This window comes from Ranitomeya variabilis, chromosome 7, assembly GCF_051348905.1.
Source record: "Ranitomeya variabilis isolate aRanVar5 chromosome 7, aRanVar5.hap1, whole genome shotgun sequence".
Taxonomy (NCBI): Eukaryota; Metazoa; Chordata; class Amphibia; order Anura; family Dendrobatidae; genus Ranitomeya; species Ranitomeya variabilis.
The window spans coordinates 179,002,415-179,029,825 of NC_135238.1; the positions used below are offsets into that span (position 1 = coordinate 179,002,415).

The 27,411-nt window shown below is 41.2% G+C and overlaps 1 protein-coding gene across 7 annotated transcripts in view; it reads right to left on the reverse strand.

Annotated features, from left to right (window-relative positions):
* Nucleotides 1–804: 804 nt before the first annotated feature.
* Nucleotides 805–27,411, reverse strand: part of LOC143784284 (UDP-glucuronosyltransferase 1A1-like) — a 192,447-nt gene continuing 165,840 nt past the window's right edge. For 4 of the 7 annotated variants that reach the window (XM_077272374.1, XM_077272373.1, XM_077272369.1 and 1 more), the window contains exons 2-5: nt 7,749–7,880; nt 6,371–6,458; nt 3,813–4,032; nt 805–1,303 (exon numbers count right to left, since the gene is read on the reverse strand). In XM_077272374.1, coding sequence (XP_077128489.1) covers nt 1,012–1,303; nt 3,813–4,032; nt 6,371–6,458; nt 7,749–7,880 — 732 coding nt within the window. In that variant the 3' untranslated portion in view covers nt 805–1,011. Of the gene's footprint in view, nt 1,304–3,812; nt 4,033–6,370; nt 6,459–7,748; nt 7,881–9,264; nt 10,159–13,080; nt 14,006–23,063; nt 23,998–27,411 lie in introns of those variants that run through there. The other 3 variants (XM_077272372.1, XM_077272367.1, XM_077272371.1) reach the window with 3 other exon arrangements.

Consider the following 27,411-nt stretch of genomic DNA (forward strand, 5'->3'; position numbering starts at 1 on the left):
ATAACCCGGTTTATGACAGTTTAATAAACCGCATAGACTGTGTTTAAGCGAAAAATCGTGCCTGACTACGTCAATCCCGTGCCAAGCGAGTGTCCCCCAATACGCTCAGTAAGAGCAATCTTACAATACATATATGTGTGTCACTGACATCTATATATCTATGTATTCTATGTGTATACCGTATATCTATTCTATTTTATTCTAACCTGTCACGCTTTATTTTACTTGTATATGCGGCAAGATGAATTGTGGACATTTCAAAGGACATCGGTGTGTAAAAATCGGACAACACATGGTCCGAGTGCTGTGCAATTTTTTTTTCTCGCACCCATAGGCTTGCATTGGCGAATCTTGGTGACAATCGCAGCATGCTGCAATTTTACACACACGTCGAATACGCCTGAAAAAAAATGCTGATGTGAGCTGCCCCATAGATTAACACTGGGCCGAGTGCTATGTTTTGTGATATGTTTTCTCGCATAGCACTTGGCCGTATTCTACAGTAATGTGACTCCGGCATTTGAAGGAGATCTTGATGGGATCCAATGCAATCTAGACACTGTCAAATCAAAAACTCTTCCAAAATTCTTGAAAACAGGTCCAGGAAAAGTTTCTGGTTAAAAAAAACTATTTTAAAAAATAAACGAAAAACACAAGCATTTTAGGTACTTGATATCAGGCTTCTGCACTAGACTACATAGTGGCAAACCTACAAAAAAAAGTGTTGTAACCATTAGCATCTTTTAACACAGAAATTTTCTACCAAACATTCTCAATCAGGAGAAAAAATTTCGAGTCAGTATGTTAAGAGGTTTATCTTTAATTTATTTGTTCAGAAAATAATAGGTTGAATGTTTTTTTGCATCAAATTCTCTGTCAAATTCCAAGTACAAGTTTGTTCAATGGCAAAAAAAAAAGTTTATTTTCTGTAATTCACATTATTGGGTAAAAATATAAGCCCCAACATAGAATAAAGCTACAGCAATTCTAGTAGTTCTATATATGCATGACCTATTCTTTTTTGGATTTCGACTTCGGTCTAGACTTTGTGCCGCAGCATCGTCTGCAGGTGTAGGCACAGCATTTAAAGCTGATGAAGAGTATGGTGGCCACTACGACAAGGAGGAAGCCAAAGACATCTAGAGAGTGATACTGTATCCAGTTCAGGTCATGAGCAGCTGGTCGCAGGTGAGGTGCACCTTTGTGTCTCATGACAAATTCTACCCAGTAAACTGCAAGGTCCAGGGGATGAATTGGTCTGTCAAGGTGCAGAGTGGACAATCGCTGAATGTTCTCTTTGTAGCTAAGGTTGAAAAAAATGAGAAAGAGATGGAACAGGTTATAATAGTTTGCAATGTATGAACATACAAGTTTTTTTTAGATGGTCAAAACCAAATTTTTCTAGTAGAAACGTTCCGTAGGGTATGTGCACACAACGTCAGATTCCATCTGAATCCTGGGTGAAAAAGTGCTAAGAAAACGCCAAACAGAATGAACATATGCACAGTAATCTCAAGATGACCTGCTGTGCATATGTTTCGTTTTTTGTCACTTCTTTTAACAGCTTCAGGCTTTGAAAGTCGTGAAGTGGTAAAAGTAAGTGACTGATTCATTCTTCCACCAGCAGTTTCCAGCAGCGTCTTCAGCAAATATGTCGGCATTTAAAAGACGTCACATGCAATTATCCTTCTTTGGCAATGGCACTACTATCAGTATTTGGCCAGCATTATTCCTCATTATTTGTAAGACAAAACCAGGTGAGGGATAATCAGGCAAAATATATCACAGGAAAAGAGCACAAATTCTGCATTTTTGGCCCACAAATACTGAGGAAAAATACTGATAGTGTGGCCATAGCCTTTTGGGTATTTGCACGCCGTTTTTTTGGGGGGAAGCTGATCCAATCCAAAAATCCTCCTCAAAAAGGGATAGAAAACCTCCTGGAAAACTCATCTAATTACCGGTAAATTTCTGTACAAAATCAATTTTGTTGTTCAGATAAATTTTTTTTTTTTTAGTTTTTTTTTTTATCTTAAAGTGGTTTTCAAAAATGTCTGGAAGAAAAAAGGAAGCGCATGTCACAATCCAGGCACTGACCAATCAAAATGCAGCAGGGAACACTTCACAGCTTCAGGAAAAAAAACTATAAAAACTCCCCAAAGAAGGAACACTTCCTAAAGTAGATTCTGCTTAAAAAACTCATGATTTTTGACTGTTTCAAAAAATTCTGTATGCACAGATTCTTTGGGAGTTTTTGGAGGAGGATACTGTTTCCTGAAGAGGATTTTATTTTGATTGGACAGTGCCTAGTTTGGAGCAGATTCCACCAGAAGCCTCTGCAACGTAGTGACGTGAACTTTAATTTTTCCTACATTCGAATCACTGAACACATGAATAGTAAAGTGGTTTTACATTAAACATGAATATGAGTCTTTCAAGCATATTTTAAGTCATTTTTTTTGTAGCAGACCAACTGAAAAAATATTCTGTATGGTATGCACGTACTCCTACACATCTTTCATGATCACTGTTTTTACAAGTCTCCTAGGTTACATTCACTGACAGTTCTTCCCTCTCCTACACTCACCACATGACCAGTGTTGATGTTTCTATGTTCACAAGACTTTATTAGTGGACAAGTTCACTCACTAAGCACAGAAAAAGTTTGTGATTCCCTGTGTTAGTACTCTCTATTTGCTCATACAACATACAGCAGCAGGGAGGAAGTAAAGGACTCCAGCAATTGAAGTCTAAGGGTACCGTCACACAGTGGCACTTTTGTCGCTACGACGGTACGATTCGTGACGTTCCAGCGATATCCATACGATATCGCTGTGTCTGACACGCAGCAGCGATCAGGGATCCTGCTGAGAATCGTACGTCGTAGCAGATCGTTTGGAACTTTCTTTCGTCGCTGGATCTCCCGCTGTCATCGCTGGATCGTTGTGTGTGACAGCGATCCAGCGATGCGTTCGCTTGTAACCAGGGTAAACATCGGGTTACTAAGCGCAGGGCCGCGCTTAGTAACCCGATGTTTACCGTGGTTACCAGCGTAAAAGTAAAAAAAAAAAAAACGTACATACTTACATTCCGGTGTCTGTCCCCCGGCGTTCTGCTTCCCTGCACTGTGAGCGCCTGCCGGCCGGAAAGCACAGCGGTGACGTCTGACGTCACCGCTGTGCTTTCCGGCTGGGGCTGATACAGAGCAGAGAAGCAGAACGCCGGGGGACAGACACCGGAATGTAAGTATGTACGGTTTGTTTTTTTTTACTTTTACGCTGGTAACCAGGGTAAACATCGGGTTACTAAGCACGGCCCTGCGCTTAGTAACCCGATGTTTACCCTGGTTACCAGGGGCCTTCGGCATCGTTGGTCGCTGGAGAGCTGACTGTGTGACAGCTCCCCAGCGACCACACAACGACTTACCAACGATCACGGCCAGGTCGTATCGCAGGTCGTGATCGTTGGTAAATCGTATAGTGAGACGGTACCCTAACACTGCCCTAATCCAAGCATTTGAAGCATGCAATCTGCAAGGTAAGATGTCAACACTCATTTGTTAGGTTACGCCAATTTCTCATGTAAAACTAAGAAGGCGTTTTAAGGTGGATGCAACACGAGAGGAAACGTTATGAGGGACAATGATGGGCCCACCTAAGTATTTTTTTATGTAGATGTATAAATATAGCAATAAAGGTATTTCTTTTCCAATTGTATTATTACATATTAACAACTGCCCGAAAAAAATTACAAAATACCAAATTTTCTCTAGCAATTCTTTAATATCTTTTGAATTGTAATATCATGCTTACCTTGGATTATTTATTACAGCGTCAAGAGCTTTAAAAAGGTCATCTGGTGTCATGTCCAAGACGTTGAGTGTCACTCCAGCTCCTCGGGACTCAATCCTTTTAGCATTATCCATTTGGTCACCAAAAAGGGGTAACATGACCACCGGGACAGCATTACAGATACTCTCGTAGATTCCATGTGAACCCGCATGAGTAATGAAGGCACGGGCTTTTGGATGTGCTGAAATATAAAGAAATTGTCTGAAATATTCTCAAGTTGAAGGTTTTTCTTAAAGGGGTTTCTACAGAGTTAGGATATAAGTCTCGATATGTGACTTCAAACTTGTGAATCCTCACAATGTGCACATTGTGTGATATCAGGATTCTCCAGTACCAGCGCTGAGAGAGGCGGTGGTGTGACCGCAAGTATGCGATTTCCATTCAGACAGTCAGGTGCAGACCAGACGTGCCTGGCCTCGACCAATGCAAGGGATTTGAGCAAGGCCAGACACATCTAGTCGGAATGTGGCCGGAAGTTTTCAAATTGCATGCTTACATTCATGTGACCGCCTGCTCGCAGTACCAGAGAATCCCCAGATGACGCTGCGAAGATTCACAAGTCTGAAGTGACAGTGACTGCAGACCTGTACCCCAAGGAAGAACAACACCTTACATGTTAAAGGGAATCTGTTGCCATGAAAAACGGCCATATCAGCTATCCACACATTATAATAGTTTGGAGTTTTTCTTTTTATTTTAACAATAACTCTTTAAAGTGTACTTTTAGCCTTGGGTGACTTTTCAGAATAAGCTGTCCTTGAGTAGTTCGCTCATCCCTTCCCCTCCCTACCCTATACACTTCAATAGGCTGTAATTTTATCAGTAAGATGGCTGTCTGTATTGTCTCCAGCAAGATAATTAGCTGTGTTTTTGAGTGAATGATCAACTCAGGAGGAGTCTCTTATATTTGCTTGCACTATTGATTTATGGAAGGTTTGTTGAAAAGTGGGTAGTTATTTAAATTAAAAAAATAATATTTTTTTTTATTTGGTATTCTACTCCTTTGAGGAAGCGGGATATAATGACATATTGCTCAAAGCAGAGTAGACATTAGTATATTAAACAGGGATAAGAAAATAAAGGGATTGCTTCTTTAATTGGAATGCCAGCCCTGTCCATGGAATATGTTTACAAATATCAAAAGACTGACCGGCACCTCCAAACAGAAAACAGCCATCTCCATGTTTAGTACTACAATTCTTCCCACGTCAAGTGAGAATGTCCTGTCTTTATTTTTGAGGTAATTTTTCATTCTTTACAATATTGAAATATGTTGAAAAAAAACTATGATAAAGCTCAGAACCGTGCTCCAAATCACAATATAAAGAAGTAATTGTTTTAAGCCTATCGTATAAGTAGAATGTAAAACAGTATGTGTAGAAATGCAGGATTCTGCGCAAGTCAAAGGTCCTCAAAAATGGTTTAAAGGTACCTTCACACGAAGCGACGCTGCAGCGATAGCGACAACGATGCCGATCGCTGCAGCGTCGCTGTTTGGTCGCTGGAGAGCTGTCACACAGACCGCTCTCCAGCGACCAACGATGCCGAGGTCCCCGGGTAACCAGGGTAAACATCGGGTTGCTAAGCGCAGGGCCGCGCTTAGTAACCCGATGTTTACCCTGGTTACCAGCGTAAAAGTAAAAATAACAAACAGTACATGCTCACCTGCGCGTCCCCCGGCGTCCGCTTCCTGTACTGTGTGAGCGCCGGCCCCTAACAGCAGAGCGGTGACGTCACCGCTGTGCTTTTACTTTCACTTTAGGGCCGGCGCTCAGTCAGAGCAGGAAGCGGACGGCAGGGGACGCGCAGGTGAGTATGTACTGTTTGTTTTTTTACTTTTACGCTGGTAACCAGGGTAAACATCGGGTTACTAAGCGCGGCCCTGCGCTTAGTAACCCGATATTTACCCTGGTTACCAGCGTAAAACATCGCTGGCATCGTTGCTTTTGCTGTCAAACACGACGATACACGCCGGTCTGACGACCAAATAAAGTTCTGAACTTTATTCAACGACCAGCGATATCACAGCGGGATCCAGATCGCTGCTGCGTGTCAAACACAACGATATCGCTATCCAGGACGCTGCAACGTCACGGATCGTTGTCGTTCTCATTGTAAAGTCGTTTCGTGTGAAGGTACCTTAAGCTTGGGAGCTCTCCAGACAAATGACTGAGGAGCGTGAAGGATGACCTATAAGCTTGAGTATTTAGACAAGTAGACTAAAACTCTGAACTTTGTAAACTCTTGCAAAGAGAAAGGACAAGAGGTAAGGCAAATAATGAGAGATTGACAAAAAGAGTGGGAAGCAAGAACATAAACAAAATTAAAAGGGTGTAGTTAAAGTAGGGAAGGAGGGAGGAGGTAAGCGAAAAAGGTATGATGTTATAAACCACAGAGGTGGAACAAAAACTTTCCATAAATTTCCTTATGGTTTCTGTTTAGGATTTTATTCAAGTGCTGCGTACCTATTTTTCTGCACCCGACTATGTTGGTGTCTCACTGGTATTACACACACTTACCGAGCAGGTCATTCTGTGGCAGCCACTTCACCAGGTGGGTGTTATTTGCCAGGTTTGATGGCACTTTTCCTGTGTATCTCCAGATAACCTAGAATTGTGAATGCAATTATTGTAGTTTGCCTTTATATAGACACTGGATTTTATTCACTATTTTCAAAGACCACTTAGCACATACACTCATGGATAATGCACAGAGTAAAGCCATGCACATGACCTGGACTACGTAGGCACTCTGTATGGTGCTGTATGGAGGGACCAAGAGTTACCAAGTTCTCCCCTAGATGAAGTCTCCTGTGATGTCGTTTGCAGTCAACCATGGAACACCATGTTTTCTTCATTTCTTAAGGTCTGCTATACATATTGGTTAAAGGTTTTTCCAAAATTAAAAGTTATGCCCTATTCATTTGGGGATGGACTTCAAGTGATCCCAAGAAAGGGATTCCACATTCATTGTCTATCGATGTACACGGCAGTCCCATAGACAATGGATAGAGTGGTGGTGCGTATGCTACACCTCCGCTCCAATCAGCCCTGAAGAAGCTTCATTCTTGGGATTACTAAAGGTCATAGCCGTCTGACCTCCAGTGATCAGTAATGGTGAGCTTATCTCACCTGACCTGCAGCATTTAACAACCATCAATAAGTTACTTGTTTGCTGATCTGAAGCCAATTAATAGCCTGTTTAGATAGGCAGGCTGTATTTCCTATGCCCACAGTATGATCAGTAATAGATCTGTCAGTGCACATAGGCTGTCATTATTCTCGGCGGCACAGGTCCTGTTTACACAGGATGATGTGCTGCCAAAATTGATGATTTTTAAGCCTGTTTGGCAGCCTGTTCACAATAATCAGTTAGTTTAGACAGAGCTTAAGTTATTCCCCACTTATGAATAAAGGATACCTTTTCATGCAGGAAAAAACATTTTAATGGCTGAAGGCTAGTGAATCGCCTTGTAACCTATAATTCCAGTCTTGCAGTTGTACACATTTTAGTACATAATGGCAATTAAAATCGTTCAACTTGGCCACACATTTTCAATGATGCCTGGCAAACAAGAAAAGCTTTCTAGGAACATTGTTAGAAGAAACTAAAAAAATATTTCTTCTGATAGTCTGGACAATTTCTTTCCAGGAGTGTCACTGAAATGATTATTTGTTACATGTCAGCCAAGAAATGTCCGTTATGATTAAAATTGTCCACTTTAATTATAGCTCATTAATATAAGCGATGAAAGAGAAAACTGTAAACATTGTAACATGTCACACAAATCGGAACAATACTAAACTAAGAAATTACATTCACAGAAAACAGAACTCCTCTTTTGTTGTTAGCATAAACACTAAAAGAAATGAATATTGCCACTAGCACATTTCCTACCGTTTGAGGGATGGATCCCAACGCTTCTGCTATATCCATTGCCTTATGCATAGGGATCTCAGACACCATCGATCCGAAGGAGAAAACCACAAAGCCATGTTCACCAGAACTATTCACCAGCGTCTCAAAATCCTGAATAACAGAGAAAAAGCCATGTTTATACAGTATACTCAATGTATAATTGCTGCATGTGATAAATGTTGGCCTATTAGCACTAATCAATGTTTAACTTTCTAGAATTATTAAACCTGACTGTTCATGAGTTATTTAGAGAATAGTTGTGGAAATCTTTATTTAAAAGGGTTGTTCTTAGGAGCGGTCATTAATATCAGATCGGTGGGGATGCGACACCTGGCACACCCCATCAATCACCTGTTCCCGGTGTTGGTGGCAACCAGATGTGATCCGTTTCAGAGCTACATAGCACAGATCCATAAGCTGTATAGTGGCCGCGGCTGGTATTGCACATCTGCCCCAATTGGAATCAATGGCAGAGAATCTGCAATATACCGTTGACTGTCTGTGCTGTTCTGCACAACTGATATTATCAGACTGCTGCTAATCCTAAAAATTTCTGATTGGTGGGGGCGCGAACCCGACCAATCTTGTGCTGATCTGGTATTTCCACGATATGTCATCAATATAAAAGTAGTGGACAAACCCCTTAGAAAAAAATAACTTGCTTTAGCCGGTGCAAGATTTGCAGCCGCATCCAGGTGCTGGAACCTAGGGGAGCCTAAAAGGTCCCTTTGGCCTATAGCAGAAGACCAATAATAGCCATGTCAATCCCCATGGTTGCGTGTCCACTAGCCGGGTTCAGTTCTTCTCAGCCCTTATCCACATGCACATCACTTGACAAATGGTAAAGTTTTAAGATTAGAGGTTAGGACCATTTGAAATAGGGTCAACGTGAAGTGGTGGGATGGCTTTTAATTTTTTTAATCAAAATTATGTTAACGAAGCATCCTATATTTTCATGCACTATTGCTGATTATTTGCTGTAGGTTATTTGCTTATCATGTTTTTCATCTTGGGTTTTGTCAGCAATAGCAAAGACCTGTGATAGCTGGGGGCCTTGTTTAAAGGTTTTGCATTGTGGCCCATGAGCTTCAAGTTTCATCACTGATTTGTGGGAAAAAAAGGCTGCAAGCTAGACATGCAAAAGCTGGCAAACACTGAAAAAGATATTAGCATTGAATTCCCCTAATTCCCCATTATGCAACTTATTGGCACTTAATGTCAAAGAAAGAAATAGGATTCAATATGCTGAAAAATACACCAACAAATCCTTTTTTTCCTGCAGCACTGAATCTTCTTATGTATCTGTCCGATAAGAACCATACTGGAACAGACTTGTGCACCTCCTAGCATTCCCAAATTCTGTAGCATTTACACTTACTGCTAGTATCACATATAGCTTTCACATATTATGTAGACTAATTTTTATTGAATGGAACAAATGTTGAAAGCACAACAGTATGGCAAGGGAAAACTTCTTATTTCATATTGTACTTACAAGGGTCAGGTTTCTCTTATTGGAACAGTTGATGCCTCCTATAAAGACCATGTTGGGCATTATTGGTCTACTGAACTCAAACACAAAATCATACGTTAGGAGCCATATAGCTGACTGGCTGTAGAGTTCTACCATAGAAACCTCTTTCTGCAGGAATTCTGAAGCCAAGTCTCCAAAGTCATTATAAAGAAACTTACAAAGAAAGCCATCAAATACCTGAAGAAGCACATTTTTTATCCTTTGAAAAAAGATCATGCGATCAGTGTAGATGGTGAAGAATCTGGGCACATAAGAAGGAGGACTTGGGCATTGTGTGGCCTGCTGGTCAATGCCACATGGAAGACTTCTCAGAAAACTCACAGATGGAAGTCTTAGATGTGCAACTATAATATGTCCACAAGGAAAAATAGGGGACAGCAAGGCAGCATCAAACATCTGTCTTCTCAAGTAATCAATAACTTCTTTATTCTGAAGTAGATGCCGGCATGTTGTATGGAGGAGGCTGCTGATATTGGCTATTTTTTTAAAGGTTTTAACTATTCTTTTCACAGTGGGAAGCTCAGCAAAAAAATCATTGGCAGATCTTGCGAAATCGTCCTTAAGTTGTTCTGTTGTATATGGTACTGGGTATGTCTTCAAGATGTACTTGCCTGAAGCTTTCACATTCAGGTTGCTTTCTGGAACCAGCACCACAATTTGATGTCCTTGTTGTCCTAGTTTCTCTACTATTGACACCATACTGATCCAGTGGCTTCCATCCATGGGTATTACCAGTAGGTTTCCAGCATTAGAATAGGGGAGCGATCCAAGACACAAAATAAGAAGCAATAGAGAGAAAGATCCAACCTTCTGTAGCTTCATAATGAAGAAGTCAAAGTCTGCTACTTCTGCTGCTGCTGCTGCTGATGAACATCCATTATTACATTGTGTGTGGTTTGCTTATCTTCAAATCATTGTGAAACCATTTGTCCTTGTTTTTTTGTTAGCGGTCTGGGGGGAAGGTTGTGATTAACTAAGTTTTATGAGTTAATCAATAATGAATTGCTTGAATGCGTCTCCCACATTATTTATTTTACAAAATAAAACCAGAATATTCTTTTTTTCTGCTTTGCAGTTTATTATTCTATTCTATTACATGGATTTGTTCATGGAACCAGTGATACGGCCATTTCTCCAAAGTGTCTAGGAGCCATTTTCAACACAACAACGCCAAGCCGTATGTTTTTTGTGCTGCAGTGAACAGCCTGCATGGCTTAAACGTGCTTTAATGGCCTGCGGCGTCTCCGACTTGTCACTCATCGAGCACATCTGGGACCTCACTGATTGGTAATTGCAAAGGGAGCTGCAAGCAGCGGATCTTGATGGTATGTAAGTACATGTATTTCTGCACGTGGCTCATACTCGTACTTGTGCTAAACAGAATGTCAATCAACTGAACAGATGGCATGATTGAAGTATAGCTGTTACAGCTCAGTGCTGTTCCCCGCCCTGATTACTTTAACATATCGAGGGTGGGAGGGCACAGGGGAATCCAGCTTTTCTTGCAAAATTCAGTTTGGTGCCCCCCTATATATAGCTTAAGTGGTTTGAGTAGTTGTCATGTAGCCGCTCATGTCTGATTTACATACTTACTGTCACAAGCCGACTAGCTCCTCTTCCTAATTCTCTCAATCGTCAGTGAAAAAACACAGCCCCTGCTTAGTTGAGAGAAGCAGGAAAAGAAGCTAGGTGGCACGTGACCATAAGCACGAAAATCACATAAGAGTGGTCATGTGACGACTGCTGGAACCGGCAAGCATATATGAATTCTGTAAATGAAACTAATACACACTGTAATGATCTGTCATGCTACAGTGCTTAATTTTATAATTTATGCTCCTAACATAAATACACATATAGTAATCCTTAACTTGTCAGACAGCGCCATAGTTAATTAAAATGTTATGTATCAAATTATTTGACAAGTTATGGGTTGTTACATGTGCACATGAACAGAACAAAACACAGGAATACATCACTAAAACCATTAACAATTTTGAACTACAGCAACACAACCACAATCAGTACAGGAACACATCACCAGAACCACCATCAGTACATGAATACAGCTTCACAACTACCATTAGTATATAAATACATCAACAGAAGCACCATCATTATAGGAATACATTACTAAAACCACCAACAGAACAGAAATACATTACCAGAAGCACTATTAGCACAGGAATACATCACCAGAAATACCAACAGATCAGAAATGCATCACCAGACCCACCATCAGTACATGAATATAGCACTAGAATCACCATCAGTACATGAATACATAACCAAAATCACCATCAGTACATGAATTGTGCCTCCTTCCCTCTATCATTTCCACATGCTGGACACAGTGACTATGCGATAAAGAGCCAAGACAGGTCAAAATGTCCTGGAGCATGAGATCTAATATGTATGTGGTCCTCCCAAATCTCCCCATAGAGATGATGTCGGGGGAACGAAAAAAAATCAGGATTTTGTATTGAAATGCTTGATTCTTTTGTTCTCTCTGAAGATAACCTACAGCCAGAGGTGTCTGTCTCTGAAGGCCCCTATACACTAACATCGGTGGAACCCGTCAACAATCTATTGTGTGGGGACCACCCAACTGTCTCCGATTAGATGATGTATGGGAACAGACAGCTTCGGAATGTCTAATTTTGGACTGCCAATCCTTTTGTCCTCTAAGAGATAAGTCGCTGCCAGAGATACCTAGCAGCGGATTTCTCATAGAGAACAAATTGCTTGTCCAATGATCCTTCCATGTACACACCCTGGTTTCATTCAGTCTCTACCTTTTCAGTCCTTTCCTCTCTGAACCATTTATCTTTAATGTCTGTCTCCTGCTGGTGTGCATGCGCTGGTCTCTGTCGAGCTGGTATATTTCCTGTCGCGTCTGTTCTCAGATGTGGTTCGGTTCGCATTTCAGCCCCCTGCTTTTGTCATTGATGGGTCCAGAGTTGCCCTCACATGACATGGCTATCAGTGGTGACGACTGTTGACAGGCCATTTTTTACTAGCTATGGGGAGTTTAAATGACACCCTCCACTGGTCTGATGCCACCCCATGATGAAGGCTCATGCTGAAATGCGTGTTGGGGCTGGCGCCATTCTAGCAGGAGGAACACATCTGTAAAGATGCCTTTTGAGTCTTACTTTTTTATTCATATTGCACATGCACTTTACATACTGACATCAGTTTTATTTTCTTATTTATTTTGCTGCACGACTGTCTTTTCAGTCCTGATACCAAATAATTAATTTTGCCATATTGGTCAACTGTCATCTTCACCCTTTTTTCATTTATTTATCCATCACTATTCTGAATCGTTTTTTTCATTTCCATATTTATTGTACCCAATGTTATTATTTGTCCCCTCCTGCTGAGTTTGAATAGTGTTCCCCCTATTTTAAACATCTGTCTTTTATATTTATTTCAATAAATTTATATTTATACTCCCTTTGGCTGCACACATTTATGTAGGTTCTCAAGAACAATATCAGCCTAGCTTGCTCTGCCTGTATAAGCAAACAAGTCGCTTGTTGGCAGTCATCAAGTGCCGCCAGTAGATAGGTGTAAAAGGAAGTTGACATGGCAATAAGCCTAGAAGAAATCTGCATATAATCCTATTATATGTGTCCATTTAACATATTTTCAAAAACCAGAAATAAGAGATAAATCTGCAAAGCAACTGGCTTTAGCAGAAGTTATCTATCAGACGAGTATATACTTATTGTGTGGAAATGTTGGCCACAATTAAACAACTAGATATTTTACCTGGTTTAGCAGTTTCTTGTTGGCACAGTTAATGCCTCCTATAAAAACCATATTGGGCATAACAGGCTTGGGAAACTCAAATACAAAATCCTTTTTAAGAAGCCAAACTGAAGCTCTCTTGTAAAGGTCCAAAGCTCCGACATCTCGCTTTAAAAACTCTGTGGCCAGTTCGGCATAAGGAGAGTACAATATATCAAATATTGCACAGTCCAAAAATCTTACAAAAATATTCTGCAGTCTCTGGATGAAGGTCATGTGGTCCGTATAGGTGGTAAATAATTTGGGCACATAGGATGGTGGGGCAGGAGACTGAGCGGCATTTTCTTCTATCCCAAAAGGAGCGCCATTCATGAAGAACACAGAAGGGATAGAAAGAAATTCAGCAATAATCTCACCGCATGGAAACACAGGGTCACTCAGCATGGCATCAAACTTGCCTTTTTCCAAATATTCGATGAGTGTTTTATTCTGAAGAACAGTCTTGCAGGATGTTAGAAGCCGACTTGTTGCATCTGTCAGTATTTTGTAGACTAGCTGTATCTTCTGAGGAATAGTCTTATGGTCAAACACTTCTTGACTCACTTTCATAAAAAGTTCTTCTATATTTTCTTTACTGAGAGGCACGTGGTAAGTTTGAGCTGCATAACCCAAGTATTTATTAATCAGATTAGTTTCTGGAGTGATCACAACAATTTGGTGATCTCTTTTGGATAAGCTGTCTACCAAACCTTGCATGCTGAGCCAGTGGCTTCCTTCTTGAGTCATCACGAGTAGTCTCCCACATTCTGACAAACTGAAAGTAATCAGGAAAAACATAAAAAATGCAGCTAAGGGCTGACAAAACTGGCCACTCATACTTGCAGTCTCTAGCACAAAGCTCACAGAAATCTCCCAGGAAAGGCGTGGTGGACTTGCAGCGAGATGGCTTAACATTTTGTATCACTGTTTGTTTTCAGTGATGACAGATCGGTAAAATGTGAAGGTTGACGTGTTCCTGCTAGGAGGGGAGAATGTTGAAAATTCCAAAGAAAGTGGATTTTGGCAGCGTTACTGCTAAAACATTCCAGAAGTGAAGTAATTCTGTAGCTGCGGGCAATACAGAAAACATGTAACAAAAACTAACTCCACCTAGGACAAGAACTGAATTGAATTATGGTCCTCGTCTTTTTTATATTGCAAACACTTCCTTTTCAGCTAATGTTATAGTAAGACCGTTCTCACCTGACCAATATTAAAAAGAGACTTTCCCCTTTCCGCAAACCCCTGTTACCCAGCTGCAGTTTGTTAGAAAGACAAAATCCACTTTTACACTACTAAGTGTCCACTGCTGCCTGTTATTGTCTGCAGTGCTGATATCACATCAACAGCACTGCAGCCAATCCGTGAGCTCAGTGGATCTGCCCAAGTTGTTGGTATGAGCAACTCAGAGCCGCTGAGGTCAATGATTGGCTGCAGCGCTACTGACGCGACATTAGCACTACAGACAATAATAGACTTCAGAAGCAGGCGAATCAACATCAGACTCGACAAGGGTGAGTTAAGTGCAGTTTGCTTTTTTCAAACAAACTTTTTTTGGTTATTTAAAACTAACTGCAGGATTTCTCCATTACAGGGACCCTACAGATATAGGATTACTCTGCAAGTTAATAGTGTTAGAAAGGTTCTGGCTGCCATATTCATAGTGCAGCACCTGATGAGTAAATTAACTTTATTCGTCCGGGGAGCTGCCTGCTTTCAGTCATAAAGGTGTGGCCAGAGCTGAGTATAGCCAATGCTAGCAGCACTGTGAACGGCGGCTGTTCACAAGACCCAGCACTGACTATGAAGCTCTAGGGCGTGCTTACAGCGATCACTCACACTGCTGTGAGCACTGACTGCAGCCTTGCTGCCCCGCCTGTATGACTGAAAGCCGGCGGCCCCCGGGAGGAATCAAATTAATTGTCTCCCTGGAGCCGGACTTTCAGTACTTCAGCTGGGCACTTTCCTAACGCAATTGTCCTGCATTTTAACCCAATATATGGAGGTTAATACCATTATCTGACGTGACAGATTCCCTTTATGGCCCACAGAAAACAGTCATCAAACAATGTACACAAACCTGTAAACTTTTTATAAGATAAACTCAATAGTAAATCCCAGAAGAGCCTTGTGCAAGTGGCTATATGGTGGCACACAGATTTAGGAGAACACCCCATGTAAGGCTAGGTTCACATTGTGTTAGGGCAATCCGTTTAGCGCTAGCGCTAGCGGATTGCGCTAACGCAATGTTTATTTAGGGGCCGCGTTCAGGGGTCGCGTTAACGTCCCCGCTCTCGCAGATCCCCGATCTGCGAGAGCGGGGAATGGACCTCGGGCGCGCCGCGGACGCTGCAAGCAGCGTCCGAGGCGCGTCACAGAAGAACGGCACATCACTAGCACGAGCCGAAAAAGGCACGCGCTAGTGATGCGCTGCAGGCGAAATTTACATTGCTGTCAATGGGTGCGCTAACGGACCCGTTGCACGGCGTTAATTGCGACATTTTCGCCGTGCAACGCTGTCCATTAGCGATCACCCACTAACGCAATGTGAACCTAGCCTTATACAGTATGCTATTTACCATGCAGCACTTTTGTCTTATCTGTATGAAATCCAACAATAAAATCCCACCCCCTAGGAAGTGCAATGGTAACACATTGCTGATAGAACATGCAACTAAAGGGAAACAGTGCTCAACAGAAGAAGAGGAAAGCAATAAAAGAAAAGCAATAAGCTGGGCATTGCATTTATATACTATCCCATGGCTGGGTGTCCACACTTGGGCTCCAGTCCTGCTCTGGCCTTATTCACACTGAGGTCATTTACCGATTTGTGTACACCTTGTTGCGGTGGTATGGCGTTTACACTTTTTTTAAATCAAAATCAGTGTTTACTAAGCAACCTATGTGATGTATATGTACTATTACTTTTTATGTACTTACAGCAGGGTTTTTGCTCATTTTGTTTCTGTCTTAAGTGTTCTCTGTTCAATGGCCAGTGTAAACACGGTCTTATGTTGCATGCATACCAACTTATACTCTGGCTCATTTTTTTTGGTTTTGCTTTTGGATCTTGTTCTCAGTGCACACAAGGGCATGGTCTCCCTCTTTTTGAGCTGGGCATTGCATTTATATAGCTTCCCAATGCTGGGTGTCCACAGTCGGGCTCCGATCCAGCTCTGCCCTTATTCACATGGCAAGTTTTTAATATTAGAGACAGTATGGGACCGGTACACCTTGTTGTGGTAGAATGGTTTTTACGCTTTTTTAAAATGAAAATCAGTGTTTACTAAGTACCCATGTTATTTATATGTACTATTACATTTTAATTACTTACAGCAGGGTTTTTCCTAATTTTGTTTCTCTCTTAGGTGTTATAAAGTAAAGGAACAATAGGTTGTAATGTCCAATTGTGTGGTTATCCTTGAAGGAATTTGCTGATACAGCTTCCAAACTCAGTAGTCTATTAGGCTGTGAAGAGGCACTTAACCCCTTACCGACATCGGGCATAATAGTACGCCGATGTTGGTATCCCTCCCTTTGATGTGGGCTCTGGCGGTGAGCCCACATCTTTCCCGGGACATGTCAGCTCCTGGAGACCTCTATGGTTGTCAGTGCCAGTGGTCGGCGCTCATAACAAGTCAGCAATTCTACTACATAGAGGCGATCTGACCGAGTCGATCGCGCTATGGCACAGCTTCTAGTCTCCTATGGAGACTAATATAGCATGCCAAAAGTATTATTATTATTATTCATTTTTATAGCGCAATTTATTCCATGGCGCTTTATATGGGAAAAAAGTCATACAAAGACAAGCACAATAAACATGAGCAATACAAGGGACACATAAGTACAAAAGGAGAGAGGACCCTGCCCGCGAGGGCTCACAGTCTACAGGGGATGGGTGAGGATACACTAGGAGAGGGTAGAGCTGGTCATGTGGCGGTTCAGTAGACTGAGGATCACTGCAGGTTGCAAGTAAAAAAAATGTTTTTAAAAATCTAAAAAAAATTAAAAAAATATAAAAGTTCAAATCACCCCCCTTTCACCCCATTCAAAATAAAACAAAAATAAAATCAAACCTACACATATTTGGTATCGCCGCATTCAGAATCGCCCGATCTATCAATAAAGAAAATATTAGCCTGGCCACTTGATCTTGGGTGCTAAGCCAAAGAAACACACAAGTACGTCTCACGAGCAGAGTGTACATACATAAGAGTGTATAGGTCCAAAAGACCTATACTGACACGTAGAAGTGCCAGATCGGCGCAAAATGGCCGTCGTTTGGACCTATGCACTCTGATGTATGTACACCCCCGAGCCGTGAAGATTTTATTGGAATAAAGGCTTACCTGTTTTAGAAGATCGGTGAGTGCTGCCACTTTCTTTCTGCTCGTGATATATATATATATATATATATATATATATATGTATATATATACATATACAGTACAGACCAAAAGTTTGGACACGCCTTCTCATTTAAAGATTTTATGTATTTTCATGACTATGAAAATTGTACATTCACACTTATATTCTAGGTTCTTCAAAGTAGCCATCTTTTGCTTTGATGACTGCTTTGCACACTCTTGGCATTCTCTTGATGAGCTTCAAGAGATAGTTGAAGCGACGGGCACAGTCCGGCCGAGAATTAGTCCCTCCCTTCTTCTGTCCAGTCAGTGCCCATCGCCCGCTCCATACTCCCCTCCAGTCAGTGCTGACACAGGGTTAATGACAGCGTTAACAGACCGTGTTATGCCGCGGGTAACGCACTCCGTTAACGCTGCTATTAACACTGTGTGACCCACTTATTACTATTGATGCTGCCTATGCAGCATCAATAGTAAAAAAATGTAATGTTAAAAATAATAAAAAAACAAAAAACCTGCTATTCTCACCTTCTGATGCGCGCGCGGCTGCGGCCAGCTTCTGTTCCCTGAGATGCATTGCGAAATTACCCACAAGACTTAGCAGCGTGCGCATGGGAACAGCTTCGCTGGACACCGGAGAGTGAGTATATAACTATTTTTTATTTTAATAATTTTTTTTAACAGGGATATGGTGCCCACACTGCTATATACTACGTGGGCTGTGTTATATACTGCATGGGCTGTGTTATATACTGCATGAGCTGTGTTATATACTGCGTGGGCAGTGTTATATACTACGTGGGCAGTGTTATATACTGCGTGGGCTGTGTTATATACTGCATGGGCTGTGTTATATACTGCGTGGCCACTGTTATGTACTGCGTGGCCTGTATTATATACTGCGTGGCCTGTGTTATGTACTGCGTGGCCTGTGTTATATACTGCGTGGGCTGTGTTATATAGTACGTGGCTGTGTTATAGACTGCGTGTCTGCTATATACTACATGGCTCCTATATACTATATGGCCTGTGCTATATACTATGTGGCTGCTATATACATACATACATACATATGCTAGAATACCCGATACGTTAGAATCGGGCCGCCATCTAGTATATATATACACTCACTGGCCACTTTATTATCCTTATTATTTATTTATTATCCTTTTTCAAGCCTATATATATATATATATACTTTATATATATATATAAAGTATATATATATATAGGCTTGAAAAAGGATAAAGATATCCGAAACATCGCCACGCCGTTCAGGCATTAAAGCCCCTTTTTTTTTTCAATTTTTTTTTTTTTTTTTTTTGTGCTGTCTTTCCTTTTTTCATCTATTACCAAAGACCATTTCAACAGTGGTTGGGAAGACGCTGCACTACAGTTTGGTAATATAAGATTCTGTTCCGATTTTGAACCATATATATATATATACACTCACTGGCCACTTTATTAGGTACACCTGTCCAACTTCTTGTTAACACTTAATTTCTAATCAGCCAATCACATGGCGGCAACTCAGTGCATTTAGGCATGTAGACATGGTCAAGACAATCTCCTGCAGTTCAAACCGAGCATCAGTATGGGGAAGAAAGGTGATTTGAGTGCCTTTGAACGTGGCATGGTTGTTGGTGCCAGAAGGGCTGGTCTGAGTATTTCAGAAACTGCTGATCTACTGGGATTTTCACGCACAACCATCTCTAGGGTTTACAGAGAATGGTCCGAAAAAGAAAAAAAATCCAGTGAGCGGCAGTTCTGTGGGCGGAAATGCCTTGTTGATGCCAGAGGTCAGAGGAGAATGGGCAGACTGGTTCGAGCTGATAGAAAGGCAACAGTGACTCAAATCGCCACCCGTTACAACCAAGGTAGGCCTAAGAGCATCTCTGAACGCACAGTGCATCGAACTTTGAGGCAGATGGGCTACAGCAGCAGAAGACCACACCGGGTACCACTCCTTTCAGCTAAGAACAGGAAACTGAGGCTACAATTTGCACAAGCTCATCGAAATTGGACAGTAGAAGATTGGAAAAACGTTGCTTGGTCTGATGAGTCTCGATTTCTGCTGCGACATTCGGATGGTAGGGTCAGAATTTGGCGTAAACAACATGAAATCTTTGGGATGTGGTGGAACGGGAGATTCGCATCAGGGATGTGCAGCCGACAAATCTGCGGCAACTGTGTGATGCCATCATGTCAATATGGACCAAAATCTCTGAGGAATGCTTCCAGCACCTTGTTGAATCTATGCCACGAAGAATTGAGGCAGTTCTGAAGGCAAAAGGGGGTCCAACCCGTTACTAGCATGGTGTACCTAATAAAGTGGCCGGTGAGTGTATATATATATATATAATGTGTAATCTTTAAAGTTAGGTCTTTTAGAGATCATTTCATCTTCAACTTGCTTAACTGTTCACAGTAACAGTAATTTTGACCAGAGGTGCCCAAACTTTTACATGCCACTGTACATGCACATGTAAATAGTTTGGGGGTGAAATCCTGCTGACAGATTCCCTTTAAAGCAATATCTATAAACCTTGGAGAACTATGTTATGATTGCTGACTTGTAACATAAATTGATCAAGATGGATTTTTCCATCCTGTAAATCTGGAAGGTCGTCATTATCTAGAGGGAAGGTTCTTCTATCAGCAGTGTGATACAATGACACAGAAAAAAAAAGTGCAATCTCATTGTGAGTTTGAGGAAAAAAAGTTAATTTTGTGTCAAGTAATATTTGTCATGGACTCACATGAACCTTCGGGTAAAGGTTATTTAATTTCTTATCTCAAAGAACAGAGTTAATCATCACTATTGGAATTGGTCAGGATTGCACATGGGGAGGGGGTCACAGTCAAGCAAAATTCAGCAAAACTAAGCAGATTTGCCATCTACGATTCTAGGAAAATTGGGTGATAGCTGCTGTATTATGCTGATTGCGTGACTTCCCAAATAAAGAACCAGGAGAAAGCTAACAGTATTATTATACATTTTATAGCGCCATTTATTCCATGGTGCTTTACATGTGAAAAGGGGCAAATATAGACAAGTACAATAAACATGAGCAAAAAACAAGGTACACACAAGTACAGGAGGAGAGAGGACCCTGCCCGCAAGGGCTCTCAGTCTACAGGGGATGGGTGAATATGTGTAACTATATCACAGAAAAGGACAACTCAACATCTTAATAGCCTGGGAGATTTTATGTATTCAGGAGATATGTTCTTCAAAGTGCCTCCAAAGTGTAATTTTTAAGTTACTCATTAATAAAATAATTGTAATAAAAAAAAAAAAAGATAACCTTTGACAAAGGCCATTATAATTTTGTACATAATCCTAATGCCTAGTGCCCCCGGCGTCCGCTTCCTGCACTGACTGACTGACTGAGCACCGGCAGTAGCAGGGCACAGCGGTGACGTCACCGCTGTGCTGTGCTTTCACTTTCACTTTGCGGCGCTCAGTCAGTGTGGGAAGCAGACGGCGGGGGATGCGAATGTAAGTATGTACTGTTTGTTTTTTTTACATTTTACACTGGTAACCAGGGTAAACATCGGGTTACTAAGCGCGGCCCTGCGCTTAGTAACCCGATGTTTACCCTGGTTACCAGTGTAAAACATCGCTGGTATCGTTGCTTTTGCTGTCAAACACAACGATACACGCCGATCGGACGACCAAATAAAGTTCTGAACTTTATTCAGCGACCAGCGACATCGCAGCAGGATCCTGATCGCTGCTGCGTGTCAAACTAAACGATATCGCTAGCCAGGACGCTGCAACGTCACGGATCGCTAGCGATATCGTTACAAAGTCGTTTCGGGTGAAGGTACCTTTAGCCATACAATGAGTATCAAGGTGCATTATCTCCACAGCCACTTGGATCGTATCCCAGAAAACCTTAATGACCTAAGTGAAAATCAGCGTAAATTATTCCACCAAGATTTAAGAACTACAGAAGAAAGATACTTAAGATCTGTAATACCAACATGATGGCGAATTACTGCTGGTCTATTCAAAGTGATTGCCCTGGTGCAACTCACTGCAAGAAATCTTTAAAGCACCGCTTTTGTGAGGTACCTTTGGAAATGAGCCATGTATCAATGACAACTTTTTATGCTTATTCTGTGATGTAAATTATTCATAAATAAAAGATTCTACATGTATGAATTTGTTTTAATAACCATGAAGGCAAAAAAAAATAAATCACATTTTGTAGACATGAGTCCTAATTAGTGATGAGCGAATATACTCGTTAATCGAGATTTCCCGAGCACGCTCGGGTGACCTCTGAGTATTTTTTAGTGCTCGGAGATTTAGTTTTTATTGCCGCAGCTGAATGATTTACATTTGTTAGCCAGCGTAAGTACATGTGGGGGTTGCCTGGTTGCTAGGGAATCCCCACATGTACTTATGGTGGCTAACAGATGCAAATCATTCAGCTGCGGCAATAAAAACTAAATCTCCGAGCACTAAAAAATACTCGGAGGTCACCCGGGCGTGCTCGAGAAATCTCGAGTAACGAGTATATTCGCTCATCATTAGTCCTAATGTTAGATCAGTCGTATGCAAATACGTAGGGTATATCACATCTGATTAACTAGAACTGATGGAAGAAAAATAAAGACAGATTTAGAATCAGTCACAAAAACTGACCTAAAAACAGGTTAAATATCTCAGGCACTAATTTTCTGATGCAAATTCCCCTACATATCAACTATTCGGAATAATAGTCCAATGGACCTGTTATAGTTATATGCTGCCCTTAAGTAGCACTAAACAATTTACTGTCAGATCTCCTTTAAAGTATTCCATTAAAGTCTAGTTAAAATTTGGCTAACATTTTTATATTTTGCAGTCACTTAAATTCCATGTATATCGGGGAGGGTCCTGAGACCCCCATTGATTGTACAAAAAAATGCTAAAAAGCCCACAGCTCAGGAGGTAGAAGTGCAGAGTTCCTGCCTGAGCACATGCAGGGCACAGTACAGATTAACGAGAAATAGACAACAGCATTTTTATTGAATTTGTACTCCGCTCGGCGCAGGCATTCAGAGCGGTGCGCTTGTGTCTGCTAAACTGCACATTTCTGAGCAGTCTTGTCAGGATCCGGACCCCATCAGTACAAGGAATTTAAGAGAATCAAAAATTTTCCCAAGCCTTAGTTCCATTTTAATTACTATAACTTATATTTATGGTTGAATGAAACCAATATTTTCAAAAGTCTATATAAAGGTCAAATCTCAATTACAGTCATGTCTTCCATCAAAACACAAATTGTATGTCATAAAATGTTGCTGGTAAAACACAATACACTATTATGTAACTGTAATAAAACAGATTTATAGATAAATGGGTGATAATTATGTGATCTCAAATTTAAATTACAGCTACACATATTAGTTCTATTAGTCCTTTATTAGTATAAAAAAAATTCAATACATATACTAAAATTGTATTGTAGGTTTTTTTCCCCCCTAAATTACAACTGAAAAAAACTGGCTTAGTTACAGTCTCTTTGTAAATATACAAACAATAACCTCACATACTATTATCACATTGCAAAGATAAAACAGAAAGAACTTTGTTTCTACCTGGTTAAGAGGTTTCTTGTTGGCACAGTTGATGCCTCCAATAAAAACCATATTTGGCATAACAGGTCTTGGAAAATCAAGGACAAAATCAGTTCTGAAAAGTATGATGGAAGCATGACTGAAAAGGTCCAAAACTGTGATATCCCTATGCAAAAAATTAGAAGCGATAGGAACAAATGCTGAATAAAATAGATTATATGCTGTAGATTCAATTGAGGTCAGTAGGAAGTTTATAACTCTCTGGTTGAAGGTCATATGGTCAGTATAGGTGGTGAAGAACCTGGGAACATAGGAAGGTGGACTTGGAGACTGAGCGGCTGCTTGTTCCACTGAAAATAGAGCTGCACGCATAAAAAATATGGAAGGAATAGATAAATATTCAGCAATAATTTCTCCACATGGGAAAACAGGATCACTCAACACAGCATCAAAATTGCTTACTTTCAAATAATTGATAAGAGTTTCATTCCTGAGCAAGTTCTCACAGGCAGCAACAATAAGTTTGGTGCTATTGATTACTCTGCGATACATAAGATCCATTTTCTGTAAAAATGGTTTCCGCTCAAATACATCATTGGTGTAGTCCTTTACGAATGACTCCATAAATTCTTTGGTGTATGATACATGCCATGTTCTCACTGTGTAGTTGTCTATGTTCTTCAGATGAAAGTTCACTTCTGGCACAATTATAACTATTTGATGACCCTTTTCAGATAACTTCTCCACTACAGAGCGCATACTAAGCCAGTGGCTTCCATCCTGGGGGATCACGAGCAATTTGCCACTTTCAGTAAATCTAAACATAATGACAAGTAGAAGACTTCTAATGACACTGCCATAGAGTGATAAAGTATTCATGATTGGGTCCACAGCACAGCCAGGATTGAAAGAAATTATCTTCACCCTAACACAGCTTGAATAGCAAGCCTAAACTGGTCAGTAGTGATCTCTGTGTGTTTTTCAGAACATACAATTTGACCTTTGTTTCTTAATAAATTAGTAGGTTTCTCAATTTTTGGCTCTGATATGTACTGCAACTAATTAACATGAAATGCTGAGATAACATGACCTTAGAGCAGGGTGAAAATGAAAGAACACGGCCCCAGTATATGGGACCTTTGCTCATCACTATGCACAAATCCAGGTGCTTTGGAGATGTATGTGACCCCCTTACCTGTTGAGCCCCTGTGCAGCTCGTAAAGGTTGCACCAATGTTATATGATGATGGCACTTGCCATAGACATTATACTATCTGCCACTGAAAGATTTTAGCTTGGATGTAGTAAACATGCAGAATAGTGGAGGCAGAAATATACAATACACAAATAGGTACAAATAAAGGTGCCATACACATCAGTAGGTTGGCTGATGAGTATCTTGCAGGACATCCCCATAAGCATATATTGAGATAAGCAACTGCCAGGTGCTTCTGGCAGAAGGCTATTATCTGAGTGAACAAAGAATCAGGCATCTTAAAATCCAACATGTCAGTCTTTTCCTATACGGAAGAGTTAAAATGACAGCTTTTGAGGGACTTGCCAACAGTTTCTTAACTTAAAGGTGTTGTTCCATCTGGGCAATTAAGGCATAATAACAGGATACAACATAAATATCCAAGAGATGCGAGTCCCAGTGGTGAGAACTGCATCTATCTCGAGAAGGTGGACTTGTGAGCTTTCAAGAATGGAGACATGGCCATTCAATTGTAGTTTTCTCCATTGATAGCTAAGGAAGCTTTGCAAATTGAGAGATAGCACACCTGGCAATATTCAGAGCTCTTTTCAGTGAATAGAAAGAGCCACGCATGTGCAGCTACCTCATTCTTGCCAACGAGCAATAGATCACCATTCTAAGGCCGGTTTCACACGTCAGTGTCTCCAGTACGTGAGGTGACAGTTTCCTCACGTACCGGAGACACTGACACACGTAGACCCATAAAAATCAATGCATCTGTGCAGATGTCATAGATTTTTTGCGGACCGTGTCTCCGTGTGCCAAACACGGAGACATGTCAGTGTTCGTGGGAGCGCACGTATTACACGGACCCATTCAAGTCAATGGGTCCATGTAAAACACGGACCACAAACGGACGGTCTCCGTTTGCAGTCCGTGTGCCGTGCAGGGGACAGCGCTACAGTAAGCGCTGTCCCCCCCACTGGTGCTGAAGCCGCGATTCATATGTTCCCTGCAGCAGTGTTTGCTGCAGAGAAAATATGAATAATAGTGTTTAAAATAAAGATCTATGTGTCCGAACCTGTGCGCCCCCCCGCTGTTCAGAAAATACTCACCCGCTCCCACGTTGGCTGTCACTCCTTCCTCTCTGCCCCGCGCCTTCTACTGTATGCGGTCACGTGGGGCCGCTCATTTACAATCATGAATAGTCGGCTCCGCCCCTATGGGAGGTGGAGCCGCCTATTCATGACTGTAAATGAGCGGCCCCACGTGACCGCATACAGGAGAAGATGGGGCCAGACCAGGAAGCAGCGACAGCCAACGATGGAGCGGGTGAGTATTTTCAGAACAGCGGGGGGGCGCACAGGGGGTGGGAGGGCGGCGGACACATAGATCTTTATTTTAAACACTATTATTCATATCTTCTATGCAGCAAACGCTGCTGCAGAGAAGATATGAATGGCGGCTTCAGCACGATGCAGTGTACCACACGCGTGGGTACCACACGCTCCGTGTGGTACCCACTCGGCACACCTGCGGCACACGTGTGCCGCACGTATGGCCTACGTGAGCTCACGGGCACACGGACACGGATAACTCCGGTACCGATTTTTTCCGGTACCGGAATTATCTGGACGTGTGGGACAGCCCTAAGAGAGCTTTGGCCTCTTAATACACATCACGGATATATACCATAAATATCCTTGATGGTAACAACGATTTAAACCTGGTAAACTATCTGATGCAGATATTTTCAAAGTGCCAAAATGACATATGCAGAACAACTATTTAAAAAAAAAAATACTAATTTTGTGCCTTCTCATATCGAAATATTTAAAATCCCACTAAAAAGACTGATAAAAACATAAATGAAAAAAAAAAACAAAGTTCCATCCTAGATACGCATACATGTATACATTGGAAAATAGATATTTATTCCAGAAAGTAAGCCCTAGTAAAGTTAAAAAAAAATGTATTAATTGTTTTGAAAAGCTACTCACCTTGTCTAATTTCTGTTTTCGACCACAGCTATGTCCTCCAATAAACACCATGTTTGGCATAAATGGTTTAGGAAGCTCCAGAACATGATCATATTTATAGAAAAAGATCTCCGCCTGGCTAAAGAGCTCAAGTAACTTAACTTCTTTATGTAAGAATTTTGAGGCAAGATTTGTAAATTGTTTTTTAATTTGTTCACAGGTTATATGTTCAATTGAATGAAGAAGCTGGCTCTTGATACGCTCCATAAACCCATGTACGTGATTTAGGTCATTCGTATCTGGACACCTCATGGCCCTGCTGCCCCAATCACAAGGTAACTTTGGTAAAAAATAAATAGATCGCAGATGGAGTTGTTCTGCAAGGATGGGACCACAAGGAAAGAATGGATCCATGATGGCAATGTCAAAAGTGTTTCTTTGCAAGAAATGGATCAAAACTTGATCATCTAGTAGATGCAAACATGTAAGGGAAAGGACGGATGCTGTGTAAATCATCCTTCTGGATTCTGTACTTATTGCACTCAACAAGGTGCCCATCAGTGGCTGATCGAATGCATGTTCCATATATATATTTAGTCCAGGTTCCAAAAATGGAACGGCATACATTTTCACGCTGAACCCTTGGGAGGAGTCCTTGATCACGCTGTTCTTGGGTATGACCAACACTACTTTGTGTCCTTTCTGATGTATCTTCTCTACCATACTTTGCATGTCCATCCAGATCTCAGCATCCTGGGCAATTACAAGGACATTTCCACACTCAGCCAGAGCAAAGAGGCTCAGAGCCGCATACATCCAAAGACCCAAGTTATAATAGAAAATCTGTGACATTTCCAAGCACTCTGCAATTCCAGGAATCAATCGGTTTCGTAAATGCTTTCTTACAAGTTTGTCTTCAATAAGTATAGAAAACTTCTTTAATACATGGCACTTTATGTTCCTGAATGACTCAAACATTGAACACTCCCTTGTCTAACAACAATTTATCACATTAGAGATAGAATAAGATAAACACTGCTATGTTCACATGAAGGTTGCAGCTCATGTGCGCAGCTCTGTGCGATAACTTTGTTCATTCCAGGTGTATGGAGGAGTGATTTACCATTAAAACTAGCACTGTCTCTTATAACAATGGACAAAAACTAGTGCTTATATGCTGGAAAATCATTCATATG